This window comes from Ipomoea triloba, chromosome 1 (assembly GCF_003576645.1).
Source record: "Ipomoea triloba cultivar NCNSP0323 chromosome 1, ASM357664v1".
Lineage (NCBI taxonomy): Eukaryota > Viridiplantae > Streptophyta > Magnoliopsida > Solanales > Convolvulaceae > Ipomoea > Ipomoea triloba.
This window is the reverse complement of record NC_044916.1, coordinates 3,315,171-3,334,290: the sequence shown is the minus strand read 5'-3', so window position 1 is coordinate 3,334,290 and position 19,120 is coordinate 3,315,171. Positions and strand designations below refer to the sequence as shown.

The 19,120-nt window shown below is 33.3% G+C and overlaps 2 protein-coding genes across 2 annotated transcripts; both read right to left on the bottom strand.

The window, feature by feature from the left end:
• Nucleotides 1-7,148: 7,148 nt before the first annotated feature.
• Nucleotides 7,149-8,241, bottom strand: LOC116017678. The gene is made up of 2 exons (XM_031258306.1): nucleotides 8,095-8,241; nucleotides 7,149-7,478 (listed from the first exon to the last, which is right to left on the bottom strand). The coding sequence occupies exons 1-2, from the start codon at nucleotides 8,195-8,197 to the stop codon at nucleotides 7,192-7,194; spliced, it is 390 nt and encodes a 129-aa protein (XP_031114166.1). The 5' UTR covers nucleotides 8,198-8,241; the 3' UTR covers nucleotides 7,149-7,191.
• Nucleotides 8,242-10,536: 2,295 nt separating this feature from the next.
• On the bottom strand, nucleotides 10,537-14,123 carry LOC115998730 (vesicle-associated protein 4-2-like). Its single transcript, XM_031238374.1, has 7 exons — nucleotides 13,789-14,123; nucleotides 12,239-12,309; nucleotides 12,057-12,138; nucleotides 11,788-11,912; nucleotides 11,274-11,351; nucleotides 11,045-11,164; nucleotides 10,537-10,911 (listed from the first exon to the last, which is right to left on the bottom strand). The coding sequence occupies exons 1-7, from the start codon at nucleotides 14,036-14,038 to the stop codon at nucleotides 10,852-10,854; spliced, it is 786 nt and encodes a 261-aa protein (XP_031094234.1). The 5' UTR covers nucleotides 14,039-14,123; the 3' UTR covers nucleotides 10,537-10,851.
• Nucleotides 14,124-19,120: the final 4,997 nt, after the last annotated feature.

Below are 19,120 nucleotides of genomic sequence, written 5' to 3'. Positions count from 1 at the left end.
GCACATATTGAGATTAGTAGGTAGAACAAACAAACATGTATAAAGTATTATTTGTACATGTACCGCAATTACTATTTGAGAGTGTGCATTGAGAAACTCAAGAATCATACATAAAAGGTAAACTACCCTACTACAAATTCAACTGAGAGAGTAGTGACAATAATTTAAATCAATTTTATTTGCTCTTATGATAAGCAAGCATTATATTTTGATACTGAATATATATTTGGTTTGGACATATATGTTTATAGTATGCTAAACATATATTCTAGTTACAATCAAGTAGGGATGACAACGGGATGGGGCGGGGCGGGGAATATACTCCTAGTCCCCATCCCCGAAACCTCGATTTCGTCTCCGTCCTCGTCGAGGAATTGAAAATAGTCCTCATCCCCGTCACTGCGGATAATTAGGCGGGGACAGAGAATCATATCCGCGTCCCCGATCAATTCTTAGTCAACATTTTGAATTAGTGTAATTTTTAAATTTTAAAAACTGAAATTTTAATTTATAAAAATTTATATATATATATATATATATATATATATATATATATATATATATATATATATATATATATATATATATATATATATATATTATTCGTGGACGGGGAGGGGTATTCTCATTCCCCAAAAAATTTTTCTTTCCCATTTTTGTCAGGACAGAGATCGGAATTCCTGTCGAAAACGAGACAAATTGTCATCCCTACAATCAAGAGACATACGTGATACGACAAAAATATGTGACTTATAGGCCGGATAATTTTTAATTTATGTACTTCAATCTAATTAAATTTATCAACGTTAATAGATAATTATTGTTAGAAACCCGAGTTCAGTAGGCCTAAAAAAGCCTAAAACCGACTATAATGTCTATTATGGTCGGGCAATCTAAATAGCCCCATTCAAGTTTTGGCCCAATAATGTAGCCCAATCCATCAAACTCTGCAAATTATTCCATAGACTAGGATTCACTTTGCATTGTGAATTTAACTACTGTTACAATGTAGTATTTGTTCATAATTACTTTTCTCAATAGGCTTAAACTCACCCCCTTCCCTATAGGAGTNATGACCTCCCATTTGGGGGAGTGATGATATCTACAATTATGTTATGTTATTACTTTATTTACTGCAAATTGTCTATTACAACTTTGCATACTAAATTAATATAAAGTATAAATATAAAACTTAAAGTATGGCATTCCTGTTATGACCCATTTTTATATATTTAAACATATTTTTTAGACTCGTGAAACGGTCTCACAAGAAATTAACGGTCATAATTACATTTTGGAAAATATGTAGCATAATCTTACTATGTTTTTGTTTGTTTTTTTTTTTTTTTTTTTTTTGTTTCCTCAAACATATATAGGGATTATTGAGGCAGGAGCATCAATGTTTCACGGTGGTGGGAGTGAAGGAAGGAGACACGTGCTTCGACATTGCCAAGTCGTTTAATGTGAGCACTAAGGATTTCAATGCCATAAACCCAAACCTACAACTGCACTGCTCTCTTCAATCGGCCAATGGCTTTGCATTGAAGGGTCTGTCAATTGAACTTAGACAACGTTGTAACCTTAACAATGCAGCATTGGGATACGTTTTGTATGGGGTAAAGTGGCCTCCATCTGGGCTAACAACTTTATATGCATGCATGTATGATGTGTCTCATTCAATAATAACAAATAATGTTTTCTTGTTTCCATTATTGGAGCTTCAATTTCAATGTTTGTATAAAGTTTGATCCGTTAAATTAAATGGACAATTTATAATGTTATACGACATCGATTGAGATATTGAAAGAAATTATGTTTAAATTATTATTTTAAAAAGAGAAAGGTAACGGCAGAAAAAAACAGGAATGGATCGGAGATCCGATCTTAAATGGCTACCTTCAGTCTTCTTCTAGCTTGGGCAGTCTTCTTCCTCTTAAAATTCTTATTTTAATATGTAATTTTTGAATAAAAAAAAAATGTAATATGTTTTTAGTTTTGAAGTATAACTTCAGTACTATACAGCATTACTCATCTAAGTTAAAATATAAACAGGAAAAATATTAAATTTAAAATATTGTGTGACCTTATTAAACCATTTGATCGATTAACTAGCTAATTGAGAGTGATGAATGTTAATGATGACAATTGCCGTGTTGATAGATTTTGGCCTAATACAACCTAATGATATTTAGACCGCCTAGATTCAATGTGTCGTGTGTTTGTTCAATTATTATGCCATGGACTAATCTCCATCTTGTGGACTCAGTCTTGTTCAAAATGATATTTAGATTATGTACCTGTAGTTAACTTATTATATATATTCAATTAATAAATTATGTGTCTATTACAATTTACATATTACGTATATGCGATTAACATATTATGTGCAAATAATTAATAAATTATGTATATCATTTTACATATTATGTACTTCCAATTTATTTATAGATACATAAGTTATTAATTGCAGGCACATAATCTGAATGTTATTTTGAATCACGGTGTCCAATGCAAGGTGAACCATGATCAATGGTATAATTTGTTGTGTTGGATGGATTGGGCGCAATGTGGAGGCCCTTAGGGAAAAGAAATTCGACAAAACTTGGATTGAGTTTGATCAATTGTTATACCATGGACCAGAGTCCATCTTGCATTGTGGATCCTAGTCTAAAATTTATGTGTCTGCCGTTAATATATTATGTTTTTTTTTTAATAAATATGTGCTTGTAAATAAATTGAAGGCATATGCCAAGACTTGTAGTCTAGTGACACCAGTTGCACTCCTATAGGGAAGGGGGTGAGTTTAAGCCTATTGAGAAAAGTAATTATGAACAAATACTACATTGTAACAGTAGTTAAATTCACAATGCAAAGTGAATCCTAGTCTATGGAATAATTTGCAGAGTTTGATGGATTGGGCTACATTATTGGGCCAAAACTTGAATGGGGCTTTGATGCCCGACCCACCATAATAGACATTATAGTCGGTTTTAGGCTTTTTTAGGCCTACTGAACTCGGGTTTCTAACAATAATTATCTATTAACGTTGATAAATTTAATTAGATTGAAGTACATAAATTAAAAATTATCCGGCCTATAAGTCACATATTTTTGTCGTATCACGTATGTCTCTTGATTGTAGGGATGACAATTTGTCTCGTTTTCGACAGGAATTCCGATCTCTGTCCTGACAAAAATGGGAAAGAAAAATTTTTTGGGGAATGAGAATACCCCTCCCCGTCCACGAATACCATAATAGACATTATAGTCGGTTTTAGGCTTTTTTAGGCCTACTGAACTCGGGTTTCTAACAATAATTATCTATTAACGTTGATAAATTTAATTAGATTGAAGTACATAAATTAAAATTATCCGGCCTATAAGTCACATATTTTTGTCGTATCACGTATGTCTCTTGATTGTAGGGATGACAATTTGTCTCGTTTTCGACAGGAATTCCGATCTCTGTCCTGACAAAAATGGGAAAGAAAAATTTTTTGGGGAATGAGAATACCCCTCCCCGTCCACGAATAGTTTTTTTTTTTTTTTTTTTTTTAAGTTTAGCCATGGTTTTCAACAAATTTCTTAATAATCGTATATAATTCCAAACTTCTATGGTCAAAGGAGTAGAAAATTTCACTAATCTTCATTTATTTTGTCTTATTGATTAAAAAAGTAACTTAATAATTGACGAATTTCCAACTATACTTCAATTATTCTATGTTAGTTTTGAATAATTTTGAATGTAGAATGGAAACCGAACCAACAACTTGATTAGAGGAAAAAAATGATTACACCAACAACAATAATACTTCATTATGTGTTTATTAGAGGAAAAAAAGATTGATCATATGTTTCCAAGAATGCAGAGCTATTGACCCACAAAAAGATTGTCACAATATTATGCAGACAACAAATTAAAGTTTTCAAATTCCCCAATTTTTTTTTAATGACGTTTAGTGTCATAAATTTTAAGATTAATTTTCTATAGTGCCTATCATCGGATATACTTATGTAAAATATATCTTGTTTAATTTTACCCGCACATATTGAGATTAGTAGGTAGAACAAACAAACATGTATAAAGTATTATTTGTACATGTACCGCAATTACTATTTGAGAGTGTGCATTGAGAAACTCAAGAATCATACATAAAAGGTAAACTACCCTACTACAAATTCAACTGAGAGAGTAGTGACAATAATTTAAATCAATTTTATTTGCTCTTATGATAAGCAAGCATTATATTTTGATACTGAATATATATTTGGTTTGGACATATATGTTTATAGTATGCTAAACATATATTCTAGTTACAATCAAGTAGGGATGACAACGGGATGGGGCGGGGCGGGGAATATACTCCTAGTCCCCATCCCCGAAACCTCGATTTCGTCTCCGTCCTCGTCGAGGAATTGAAAATAGTCCTCATCCCCGTCACTGCGGATAATTAGGCGGGGACAGAGAATCATATCCGCGTCCCCGATCAATTCTTAGTCAACATTTTGAATTAGTGTAATTTTTAAATTTTAAAAACTGAAATTTTAATTTATAAAAATTTATATATATATATATATATATATATATATATATATATATATATATATATTATTCGTGGACGGGGAGGGGTATTCTCATTCCCCAAAAAATTTTTCTTTCCCATTTTTGTCAGGACAGAGATCGGAATTCCTGTCGAAAACGAGACAAATTGTCATCCCTACAATCAAGAGACATACGTGATACGACAAAAATATGTGACTTATAGGCCGGATAATTTTTAATTTATGTACTTCAATCTAATTAAATTTATCAACGTTAATAGATAATTATTGTTAGAAACCCGAGTTCAGTAGGCCTAAAAAAGCCTAAAACCGACTATAATGTCTATTATGGTCGGGCAATCTAAATAGCCCCATTCAAGTTTTGGCCCAATAATGTAGCCCAATCCATCAAACTCTGCAAATTATTCCATAGACTAGGATTCACTTTGCATTGTGAATTTAACTACTGTTACAATGTAGTATTTGTTCATAATTACTTTTCTCAATAGGCTTAAACTCACCCCCTTCCCTATAGGAGTGCAACTGGGTGTCACTAGACTACAAGTCTTGGCATATGCCTTCAATTTATTTACAAGCACATTATTTATTAACTAAAAAAACATAATATATTAACGGCAGACACATAAATTTTAGACTAGGATCCACAATGCAAGATGGACTCTGGTCCATGGTATAACAATTGATCAAACTCAATCCAAGTTTTGTCGAATTTCTTTTCCCTAAGGGCCTCCACATTGCGCCCAATCCATCCAACACAACAAATTATACCATTGATCATGGTTCACCTTGCATTGGACACCGTGATTCAAAATAACATTCAGATTATGTGCCTGCAATTAATAACTTATGTATCTATAAATAAATTGGAAGTACATAATATGTAAACTGCATATACATAATTTATTAATTATTTGCACATAATATGTTAATCGCATATACGTAATATGTAAATTGTAATAGACACATAATTTATTAATTGAATATATATAATAAGTTAACTACAGGTACATAATCTAAATATCATTTTGAACAAGACTGAGTCCACAAGATGGAGATTAGTCCATGGCATAATAATTGAACAAACACACGACACATTGAATCTAGGCGGTCTAAATATCATTAGGTTGTATTAGGCCAAAATCTATCAACACGGGCAATTGTCATCATTAACATTCTAGATCACTCTCAATTAGCTAGTTAATCGATCAAATGGTTTAATAAGGTCACACAATATTTTAAATTTAATATTTTTCCTGTTTATATTTTAACTTAGATGAGTAATGCTGTATAGTACTGAAGTTATACTTCAAAACTAAAACATATTACATGTTTTTTTTTTATTCAAAAATTACATATTAAAATAAGAATTTTAAGAGGAAGAAGACTGCCCAAGCTAGAAGAAGACTGAAGGTAGCCATTTAAGATCGGATCTCCGATCCATTCCTGTTTTTTTCTGCCGTTACCTTTCTCTTTTTAAAATAATAATTTAAACATAATTTCTTTCAATATCTCAATCGATGTCGTATAACATTATAAATTGTCCATTTAATTTAACGGATCAAACTTTATACAAACATTGAAATTGAAGCTCCAATAATGGAAACAAGAAAACATTATTTGTTATTATTGAATGAGACACATCATACATGCATGCATATAAAGGTTGTTAGCCCAGATGGAGGCCACTTTACCCCATACAAAACGTATCCCAATGCTGCATTGTTAAGGTTACAACGTTGTCTAAGTTCAATTGACAGACCCTTCAATGCAAAGCCATTGGCCGATGAAGAGAGCAGTGCAGTTGAGGTTTGGGTTTATGGCATTGAAATCCTTAGTGCTCACATTAAACGACTTGGCAATGTCGAAGCACGTGTCTCCTTCCTTCACTCCCACCACCGTGAAACATGATGCTCCTGCCTCAATAATCCCTATATATGTTTTGAGGAAACAAAAAAAAAAAAAAAAAAAAAACAAACAAAAACATAGTAAGATTATTGCTACATATTTTCCAAAATGTAATTATGACCAGTTAATTTCTTGTGAGACCGTTTCACGAGTCTAAAAAATATGTTAAATATAATAAAAATGGGTCATAACAGGATTGCATATATAATTAATACTTTAAGTTTTATATATAATATACTTTATATTATAAATGTAGTATGCAAAGTTGTAATAGACAATTTGCAGTAAATAAAGTAATAACATAACATAATTGTAGATATCATCACTCCCCCAAATGGGAGGTCATGGGTTATATTAACCCGTTGGGTTTCAGTAGGTTGAGAAAATATATATATGAACAGATACTACATGTAACAGGGGAGATATAATCAATACTTTATAACATAAATGTAATACACATTTTACAGGAAATAATGTAATAACATAACATAATTACAAATATCATCACTATTTTAAGTTGTATATATATAATAGTGTATAGAATAAATGTAGTACTTTATGAAAAAAACTATATATAATAGACATAATTACATAGTAAAATTGCATATATAATCAAAATTATAAGTCTTATTTAATTTAACGGATCAAACTTTATATCAACTGAAATTGAAGCTCAATAATGGAAACAAGAAAACATTATTTGTTATTATTGAATGAGACACATCATACATGCATGCATATAAAGGTTGTTAGCCCAGATGGAGGCCACTTTACCCCATACAAAACGTATCCCAATGCTGCATTGTTAAGGTTACAACGTTGTCTAAGTTCAATTGACAGACCCTTCAATGCAAAGCCATTGGCCGATGAAGAGAGCAGTGCAGTTGAGGTTTGGTTTATGGCATTGAAATCCTTAGTGCTCACATTAAACGACTTGGCAATGTCGAAGCACGTGTCTCCTTCCTTCACTCCCACCACCGTGAAACATGATGCTCCTGCCTCAATAATCCCTATATATGTTTGAGGAAACAAAAAAAAAAAAAAAAAACAAACAAAAACATAGTAAGATTATTGCTACATATTTTCCAAAATGTAATTATGACCAGTTAATTTCTTGTGAGACCGTTTCACGAGTCTAAAAAATATGTTAAATATAATAAAAATGGGTCATAACAGGATTGCATATATAATTAATACTTTAAGTTTTATATATAATATACTTTATATTATAAATGTAGTATGCAAAGTTGTAATAGACAATTTGCAGTAAATAAAGTAATAACATAACATAATTGTAGATATCATCACTCCCCCAAATGGGAGGTCATGGGTTATATTAACCCGTTGGGTTTCAGTAGGTTGAGAAAATATATATATGAACAGATACTACATGTAACAGGGGAGATATAATCAATACTTTATAACATAAATGTAATACACATTTTACAGGAAATAATGTAATAACATAACATAATTACAAATATCATCACTATTTTAAGTTGTATATATATAATAGTGTATAGAATAAATGTAGTACTTTATGAAAAAAACTATATATAATAGACATAATTACATAGTAAAATTGCATATATAATCAAAATTATAAGTCTTATATATAATTAATACCTCCAAAGGGGTTGGTTTCAGCCCAGGCAAAGACGACAATAAGTAAGAATAAGGAAGCTATGATTTGAAACATGGAAGCTCTGCTGAATCCCCCCTTGCCCATCTTCAACTTTGGATTTTACCTCTGATCTGGGATTTGATGATAACCACAACTACCAGCTGCTTGTAATATACACATATATATGCAGTTAGAAGAATATATAGAGTTTGAAGAATGGTACAAATAAGGAAACATTGTTTTGTGGCGATTAGATCGAGTACAGGTGCAGCTTGCAGGCCATGGACTTGAAAAGGATTGGTGGATTATCCAAAGAGAATCACATGGAATATCATCATGTGAATTTTCACAAAGAAATTAAATAATCAACCTTTTTTTTTATTTTTTACTTTTTATAATTTGATTCGATTATCGTGTCATAACGCATGCATAAAAGTGTGCATTATAACTATGTAACGTGGTGATCGAATTGGTGAAGTCATGAAAGAATAATAAATCATTTCAATTAAGCAATGATAAAAAATAAAAAAATAAAAAAAAAAGGAATTACTAACAACAAATTGTGTTTCTCTTGTTCAATGAATCAATGCGACACTACTGGAAATTCGCCAATTATCAACCATTTTTCTCAAACTAACCAAAACAAAAGTGAAGATTAGCGAATTTTTTATTTTTAACTTTTATGACTAAGGCACGTTGATCAACTAAGTTTTCTGATAACTTTTGTTGGTAATTGGTATTACCCACTATTTTCACCCAGTGATGGGCAATATTATTCACTATTTTCACTCAGTGATGGGCAATACTGACAAGATTTTTTGAATTCTCAAAGTGATCAGCATTGTCATTTTTTTAATTACAACTTACCTTATGTTTCTAACCACTTCTCTATAATAAAAAATCTCAAGAGAGAGAGAGTTGTAAGCTCGATCACTAACTTATTGTGCGTATAATTACAAAGTATATGTTGTCATATTTACAAACAATTAATAGAATATTTATGCATTATTGCATTAAAGTATTATAGTTGAACATCCGGCCACTTATGTAAAATGACAAATAACTACTAGAAGGTAGAAACTAACACATTGTGCATTTCATTGTTCAAGTCACTTGGGGTCATAAACCGAATACGAAATATATATTCATCAAACCAATTAATTTCCCACGGGAGTCTCGAACTCGAAAATGGATAATTATTATCAAATTAATTATGTGATGAGAGTCTCGAACTCGAAAATGGATAATTATTATCAAACTAATTATGTGACCAACTTGATTGGATTACTCCAAATATCCTTTTTACCAATCAATATGTCTTGGATGGTCCGGATTTGTAAAATTTTCAGTTGTGACTATATGGATAGGGCAACACAAATATTAAAATTGAACATGTCAATATATTACATATTGATGAGTATATATATATGACTATATAAGGATCAAAATTTACAAGGTGAGGATCTTCTCTTTACTAGAGAGACATATGTATCATCGATTGATCTCCATATGTAATTTGAGAAGCTATACGCCCTGCCGCCATGGCTCCATCACATCATCATCAAGTTATCCGACGTCGTTTTCCCCATAGTTCGACGAGATTAATGAAGCTGCAGACATGTTTCATGCAAAGCAGCAAAACGTTTAAGGAATCTCAGCTCGCTGCAAATTAAACACAATTATATATATTCATGGTAGCTTTCCTAGCTAGCTCTGTGTCCAGCAGTTCAGAAGCATCACTTTCCGGACAGACTCATCCACCTCTAATTTCCTCTTCAATTCTCCGTCGCCGGCGCCGGCAGCCCCGCTCGGCCGGAACGCCCGGAAGGCGGTGCAGTATTTGGAGCACGGCTCGGTCTGGGTTTCCGTGGCTGCGATACTAGCCGCCATACGACAAACTCTGCTAATGCAATAACTCATAATGTTCAGTTTATTACTGTCTCGCCGATCGAGAATTGATACCAATTAAGACTTTCACGAACGTTGTTTTGAAGACGTGAACTTCAGATATGGTGGAAAGCGGGCCGGGGAGAGTTGTTTATATAGGTGGGCGTGGACAGTGGTTTTGTGAGGAAAAGCCATGGTTTTGGAGGAAATCCGGCGGCTATTTGATGACTTTATGGCGATTTTTGTAGTTATCGTATGTTTATGGGTGAAAAATGTGCGCATAATTGTGGCGGTGAAGTAATGGAGTAACCAGGTCCCCCACAACAATAATCTTGGCAAACAGCCCACGGAATTTCAAAACTTGAATGAAATATATCACTAAAATTATATCTATAATTTGGCATAATTTTTTTGTTTTTTGTTTTTTAAATTATAGGCTTTACAGCTTAAGGAGCTTGTAACTCATTGACCTCTTGTGGAGTCAGTAGTACTAAAAAATAAATAAATAAATTAGTCAGACAGTAAATATTACTGCAAAAACGATCTTAGTTCTAGAATTATGACAATGAGACAAACACCTTTTCCTTTAATTTAGACAACAAAACAGTAAAGTCTGTATATGTGTACATACATTGCTTGCCTTTGACAACAAAACATGTCCAAATAACAGATGCACTAGAACTATAGCCATTTTATTTTCTGGCACCATTAACTAGAGACGAAGATTTTCACACCAAAATTATATCACAGAAGGGAAACTGTGCCTCCATACTTTCTACATTCTATACATTTAATTCATAGCAAGTTTGAATTATACTCTGCAGAAGTTTCCAGTTGGAGTGCAAGAGTCTGAAAGGCGCCCCAGCAGCTATCTATATCGACTCTACAGATCCAGCATTCTGTTGAGCTAGGTATCGTTCTCTTCGTTCTTTCTGCAAAAAGCAGAAGCAAGCGGGAAAATGAAGTGAAAAAACAATCTTAAGTTTCATGAGTTAATGGATGAGGTTGTTGAGTGAAGCAAAATTAGGTTTCAAGGAAAAACGATCTCGAGTTTCATGAGCTCACCCATTCATCAACCACAAGTCCTTCACCGATAAACTGTGGGTCTGCATCTTTTGCTGGCTTCTTGGAGGCCTCAGCAGCAGCGTCGGCCTCAGCCAGCTGGCGCTTGAGTTTCTCTAAAGCCTACAAGAAATCCGGGGGCGAGATTAAAACAGACAGCATCACCTTTTAAAGTCAATTTTCGAATGATACACGTTTCCATATCGAATTAAAAGCAATAATCTTTACTCACAGCAGTAGGACGTCCCGCATCAAGAAAAACAACCTGTAGTATCTGTTCCTTAGCTATTTGATCGCTTTGCTCTTCAAACTGTTAGGAATCACAAATAATTATTTTACGTTTCAACTCCGAGAATGTCAAGCAACAGAAGTCAGAAGGGTATTAGCTATAATCATCGGGTTTGCATAAGATGAAGCTAATCTGATCTATATGCAGTGTGTTTTTTTTCCCTTTATGTGAAAACTGATATGTCCTCTAACCATTTCACCTTATTAGTACTAAGAAAGCATAACAATTTCAAGTAAAATCCAATCTACCATAATTGCAGCTGACCAAAGAAAAAACTATCAAAGGTTCAAGAGAATATACGCTATGTTCTACATAGGGTGGCCAATGGATGGGTTGGGAAAAATACACGTGCACGCCCATATTTGGCCCTTTTTAGGTGTGTACACCATACCCGACCACTATATTTGATTACCAGGGATGACTCGTGATTGATGTGAATGGGAAGTAGGCTACTAACCAACTCGGGTTTATACTCCATGTCTCCTTTAACCTTGAGGCTCATGATTTTGAATTTCACCTTGCTGCTCTGAAGCCTCTGATTAGGTTTTTCGTTGTTCTCTGGAGGCTCTACAAACTTGAACACTAGAGCAGTGGTGCAAAAATCAGAGAGTGATACTCACAGAATATCAGTTATAACTCAACAAATAGAAGAGATACAAAAAATATATATATATAATGAAGAGAATAAAATTGCTTCACCACAATATATAAATGCTGATTAATTACCAGTTGCTATGATACTCTTGCCAGGAGCAAGAACAGCCCCGGGAGGACGCATGAAACAGCTTTTTGGTGAAGTTGTTTGGAACTAGGAACATAAGAAAACAGCACCAATCAGATAAAACGGACTGCATATTTTAGGATACAATATAAGCAGAATGATAATCCCGAGTTGAGTATTTCGCTACCTTGAAAGCTACAAGGGACTTGCTAGTATTCTTAATCTTAATAGCACTTCGAACTTGTTTACCAGGTTCATCTGTAGCACCACCAAAAAAAAAAAGAAAAAGAACCATCAATTTAGCCCAGTCTAACACACATAATTGAAGCTTGAGTCTTGGCTGAATATCTAGGTTTCCAAAAATGAAGATTAGGAGACTATTAAATGAAGAAAAAAAAAAACAGATATTCGTAACATTTGAAAAGCTAAAATTTTAGCAAACATTGAAAAAGATCAGTCAGACAAAGAGTCACAAAACTTTTGAAATGCATTCAACTATACATTTATCTTGGCCAAAGTCCAAATACTGCTGCTAGAGTCTTCAAATATCGAAAACTTGATGTTCAACAGTTCTGAATCTAAGAACAGAACACATGACATAATGAACATCCCAGCTTCCAGAGTCGTCTTTTCAAAAGTAGAATGCAGAAAGTTGGAAAACTACAAACTTATACACAACCAAATTTAAGGTGTACAAAACATTACCACAAACTCTTATAAAAATGTCCCATCATAGTAAGATCATAACTTTTGTTCAATAATTAGCAATTCTGGTGAATAGAATCTCTAACAGCCATCTGTACATTCTGAATGTTCTACCATAAACTCATTAATTTGATGAAACTAACACCTTTTTTTGAGGGACAGAGGGAAACCTGCAGCTACTAGTCAAGGGTGTGCACAAAATCACAAGAGGTAAACCAGCCTAAATTGCTCATAATTGATTGGCTCAAAACCAGCTTAACTGATTGGCTCAAATCGAGAAAGCCGATAGGCTACTCCCTTTAGGAGTCGAACTGGTAACCTTGTGGTTACCAATTCAACAACTTTGAAGCTAATAGTTGAGGTGACAATCCATGGTTCAACACACCCTAAAGGCTAAAACACCTGCATTCCACTTTACTTCAAGGAGGACAAAAAATAAACAAGCTAGATTCCCAGCATAAAGTTTTTTCTTTTTATATTTTTTCTGCATGCATAAGTTCAAACTTTTCCCCCCATTTAAAGAACTTGTGTCTTGCGTCAATTCAAAAAGTTTCTTAGGGTGTGTTTGGTTGACAGGTTTAGCTACCAGGAATGAGTATCAAGGTCATTATTATTGTTTGATTGACAGGTTTTTAGAATACTACAGGGTTTTGATTACCCCATTAATTGGGGTACTCATTCTCATTCCACCCTAAACATGCAAAATACTTTCACCAAAACACATTACAGTTACCCAATATTTGATACCCATTCTGATTCCGATTCCCATATGTGAACCAAACACACCCTTACTGGAAACACACAGTTATTACGGTTAATAATAATCTCTCGCCGATAAATCAAGAACCTCCATTTTAAAGCAATTGCCTTAAAGATTGATCATTGCCCAATTTTAAACAATTAATGAACAACCAAAAATCAAACTCCGTCATAAAAGCAGGTTATTCACATCAGAGCACAGCTATTAAAGGGAATAAAAAAGCGAAAAGAAAATGGAAGAAATTGACAGAGAGACAAGGATAGGCGGCGTACATGGAAAATACAGCCTTTTGGCCGGATCGAGCTTCAAACGGCGCGGCGTGGGGAGAAAAGAGCGCACTACGGTGGAGACTTTGCGAGGTCCCGGCGGATTTTGACCTTGACTTTGCTGCTGACTGTGAGACTGAGCGTGGTTTATCGGTGAACCAGAAGTAGAAGCGGGAGAAGGCTTCCGGAACGGGAGCTTAAACAGACCGAATACTTTTGTATCCTTTCCGGCGGCGCCGGCAGCGGCGGAGGCCATGATTTCCCCGGAAGAAAGCGCAGGCGGCGGTGCTCTGGTTTGGAAAAGTCTTGGAGTTGGAAAAAATGCAACGGGTTGGTTGGGAAGGTATGAACGGTTTGAATTTTGAAGCGAGTATTTATAACAGAGAAATTTTTTACATACGCGCCGCCACGCGGCATTCGCTGATTTGTTATTGCCACACACAACCAATTTTGCTTTTGGAGTCTCGACGACTTGACTACTGACCGAGTGACCGGAAATGTTTCTTTTTATTTTTATTTTTATTTTATAACTAGAAAAACTCATACCTTCAAAAAAATAACTAGAAAAACTCATAATGCACTAGGGGTAAAGACGTAAAGTTCAATGGAAGATCTTATACAACGAATTTGAAAAAAATGTCAAAATAATGTGGGTAAAAATAAAAGTTATGATCTTTGAGAATCATACTTCGCCCAGTTTATTGATTAATTAAAAATAATGTTTTTAATTTTTATTTATTTTTGTTCTTAATTATTCGGCGTTTATGCATTTGTTTTGCACTTGTTGCCTTGTTGGATCGGAGTTATTATCCATTTTTTATTGAAGTTGACTCAATAAGGATGAAGATACAAAGTCATTTGAACATGTCTCCATTTTTTGTTGTTTTTAAGGTCATTCAATCGCTTCTAGATTGTAAATTATTTACTCATTTGTAAGACAAATCATGTCTATTTATTCATCACTTTTAAGGTTATTTGGATTTAAGGGCTTGACTACTAAAATAAAAGATATGGAGTAGTTAATTATCACCAATCCCAAATTGTTGCTCCAAGAGTATAGCTAGATATTTGTTATCATTTCACATATCGAGATTTGATATGTCAAAGTATAGTCGATACATTATTATTGTGCATAAAGATGCCTCCATATAATTTTTTAAAAAAGAAAGAAAAGAATCACACTTTCACTATAATTAGTATATTTGAGCACCTGAATCACTATGCATGACTCAAGCTATTTCTACCATCATATTCATCCAAATAATTGGCATTCCATACTTTCAATCTTTGATTTGTGTTATATTCATCCAAATAATTGGCATTCCATACTTTCAATCTTTGATTTGTGTTACATTGTTTATGCTAGGGCTACCAAACATTAGGATTGATCATGATTCTAGTTCTCAAATCATAAACTATTGCTAATCATTTACTCATTTGCCATTAAACAATGGATTGAATAAATAATTACAAGCGTTTATTTAATGCCAGAAACATTTAAAATTATCAGAAGCTTGAGGATGCACGCCACTTGTACGCTCTGATAACTAAAACATCCATGAGCACTTAAAATATGTTTAGGATAAAGATCCTTTATGGGACACAGATATAAGGACCTTTCGCCTAATAAGGACATACACTCCTGATTGAATGAGGACAATGACTATTATCTTGACGAGGACGAAGACTCCTGATTGGGCGAGGATTATTACTCTTAACATGTTGATCGAGAATAATATAAAAGAGTTCAGCTGATTGTCTTCCTCTATTGACGAGGACTCTCCTCCTATTCGTTGGTTGGTTGAGGATATGGGCAAACATGTCTTCTTTTATATAGCTGAAGATGTTTCTAATCTTTCTAGTCTTTTTTGGTTCCTATCCCACAATGATCCTGTGTGGGACATAGACAAGGGCCCTTCGCCTAATAAGGACATAGACCCCGATCGAATGAGGACAATGACTGTTATCCTGACGAGGATGAAGACCCCCACTTGGGAGAGGGCTGTTACCCTTAACATGTCGATCGAGCTGAGAATAATAAAGGAGTTCAACGATCAACTAATTGTCTTCCTCTATTGACGAGGACTCTCCTCCTATTCATTGGTTGAGGATGTGGGCAAATATGTTTTCTTTTATAAGCTGAAGACTAGTCTTTTTGGTTCCTATCCAACACAAAGAGGCACCCATAGTAATTTAATACATAGTATATATTATTAGGTATAATAAATTCATATATCACAATATGTTAATATTATTAATTACTATTACCCTATATATATATATATATATATATATATATATATATATATATATATATATGAAATTACTATATATAAATTAGTATATACATCAATTATAGTAGGAATTGATTCACGGTATAAATTTTGAAAGAATTGATCGGAATCCAATTTCACATGGAATAAAATAGCAATGAATAGAATATGAATTTTATATTCCATTGTTTATATGTAAAAGCAATAAACTTTAGAAATTGTATTATAATGTTTGATATGTTTAAGAAATAGAAATGGAATAAACATGAAAAAAAAACATACTTTACACTTTATTATCTTTCTTTATGACAAGAGAAACCTGTAGTCACTACAAAAGATAGGTACTTGGTAAACTCTGGTACTACATAATGAATATCACAAAACAAAAAGATTTTAATAATTTTTATTTATCAAAATTTTAAAGATTTGGATATAATTACAATACATTATGAATGTTTAATTTTTAAAATTTCATTAATAACTAAAAGCCGATATGACTAATAAATATATTAATATTAATGGCCATATATATTAATTATTTGATAATTGTAATATGTATTAATTTATGACCTTGAAAAAAATACATGAGAAGGAAAAAAATAAGAAGGTTCGGATTGTCAATTCGTGAACCAAAACCTAAACAGATGAACTGGTACTAGACCGGGACCATGGGGCTATTAAAAATTAAAATTCTTTTTCGAATGGGAGTCGAGTTGGTGAATTATACATTATTCTAAAAAATAGATGGTCACAAATTTAATTTTTGTCAACACTATTTTAATCAAGCTCGTAGCATCAACTCTTCTTAATGCGTACATTTAACTTTCTTCTATGATTTATCCTCTGTGATTTATAGACTATTACATAAAAGTAAAGTTTATCCAGGTGCACCATAAGTAATAGTTGCAAAAAGAAATTAAAATTCTTAAAAGGAAGATATGACCCATTCAAGATCAATTGCACTCAAAATGAAATTGCCGGCCATGGAGTAGGAGAATTGAAAGTTGACTTTGAAGAAGATAATGTAAATGGCTTCGAATCTACGAGGAATATAATTGCTTAAATAGGATAATAATTAATGAATTAGTTAAATATAAGTGGGAGATTAATTATTAGATTTCTGTATATTAAACAATTCAAAGTGGGCCAAAGGCCTTGTGGTCAAGCGGCATGAAGTGATTCACCCAAGTGGGAGGTCATGGGTTCGAGCCTCAGTGGGGGCAATGTTGACTTTGTTGGGCTTCAGTAAAAAAAAAAAAAAAACAATTCAAAGTGGTGAGAATGGACCATCAACCTGGATGGGAGGAACTTGTAGTATTGGTATTTTTTTTTTAAATATTAAATAAATGGAGTTATATGCAAAATTGCAAAATTTTCAAGATTAATTTATTTTTAATGGGAATTAAGGAAATTTTATTTATTTATTTATTTATTTATTTATTTTTTATTATTATTATTATTATTATTATTATTATCTTTTTACATTTTGACTACTTGACTTGCATAAAGAAAATAGAAGGAAATCTTCTCTAGGATGGACAATTTACTAAAAACTTGAATGTAATTTGTTTGAGGGGACTTTAGATTGATTATGGGAAAACTTATTTTTAATTTGAGCAAATATCAATTTTGGTCATATGAGTGTTAGCAAAATGATAATTTTGGTTCACATGTTTAATTACTATCAATTTTCATCCACGACTATAATTTAAGTGTTAAAATTGATCACGGGGTCACCCGGCCCCTTCAACTAAAACATGTCAGGTTGTAATTTGTAAAGGTATTTTCGTCCATTCATGTATAATATGCCTATTCCATTAATGTATGAACCGCAATCCAAAATATGCCAAGACCTTTGTACTCAATTATCTTGGCCACGTTCGTCGGGCAAGGGTTCCGCGTGGAGGATGGCTTCGCCTTTGCCCGCGCGTGCAAGAGACTTCGCACAGCTCGCAGGCATAGGTGTAGACGCCGATGATTGGGGCTTCCCCAATTCAGCCCGACATCTTGTTCATTAGCTTGTCGATTGACGTGCGCTCACGAAGCCATCCTCTACGGGACCCTCGTCCGAACGTGGCAGCGATAATGGAGTACGAAGGCTTGGTGTATTTTGGATGGGAGTTTATACATTTATGGAATTGGCATTTTATACATGAATCGATGAAAATACCTTTACAAATTACACAATCTGACATGTTTTAGCCGGAGGGGTAGTCGACGTGATTAATTTTAGCACAAAAGCAAGAGTTGTAGATGAAAATTGATATTAATTAAACATGTGGACTAAAACTGTCATTTTGCTAATACTTGTGTGACCAAAATTGATAATTGCTCTTTTCAATTTATTTTAAATCTTTCTCGATACTATTTCACTATAAAAAAGCGTTGGATACTCGACCAATGGAAAGTGGTCGAAATTTTAGAATTTGACATGTTTAGCGGTTGAAAATTTATTTTTTTGTTGGCTTTGAATGAGTTGATAAATCAAACTATAAAATAAAATAAATAACGGGATTTAAAATTCTTAGAAATAATCACAAAGTAACAACGGAATGAAAACAAGGAAAATATTCCAAGTCGTATATAACACACTTTCTTTAAACTTGATTCGCTACTTCCCAATAGTGTTAGGAGCATTATAGCGGTTGCATGAACCCTAGCCCGCAAAAACCCGCCAGAAATTAAGCCCGCGGTGGGGCAGGCCTAATGGGCTGAGCCGGGCCGCTTTGACCGTACTAACTATATCTAAGTCTTTAAAACTTTAGTTAAAAAAAAAAAAACTCAAACATTTGTGTTTGGTTACAATTATGCATAGCAATTATATTTAAAATTTGATAAATTAATATCAAATATTTGTATTTTGCAATTGATGGTTTCTAAACCAAGGCCACTGAGAACTAGGTAATCAAGTGTAAAATTAGCAACGAAGACGACAAAATATTAAATAGAATGTTGGACCTTAAATGCCCTTTCGGTCATAATGAAAGATTTTACATAACCGCGACCAATAAGTACAAATTATTGCTAATCGTTTACTCATTTTCCATTAAATAATGGATTGGATA

Excerpts from the sequence above, each read along its gene's own strand:
- LOC116017678 (XM_031258306.1), bottom strand. The coding sequence starts at position 8,197 with ATGGGCAAGGGGGGATTCAGCAGAGCTTCCATGTTTCAAATCATAGCT. Across the intron at positions 7,479-8,094 it reads TGAAACCAACCCCTTTGGAG|GGATTATTGAGGCAGGAGCA; the intron begins GTATTAATTATA and ends AAACATATATAG.
- LOC115998730 (XM_031238374.1), bottom strand. The coding sequence starts at position 14,038 with ATGGCCTCCGCCGCTGCCGGCGCCGCCGGAAAGGATACAAAAGTATTC. Across the intron at positions 11,165-11,273 it reads ATGCGGGACGTCCTACTGCT|GCTTTAGAGAAACTCAAGCG; the intron begins GTGAGTAAAGAT and ends GATTTCTTGTAG. Across the intron at positions 10,912-11,044 it reads GACTTGTGGTTGATGAATGG|AAAGAACGAAGAGAACGATA; the intron begins GTGAGCTCATGA and ends TGCTTTTTGCAG.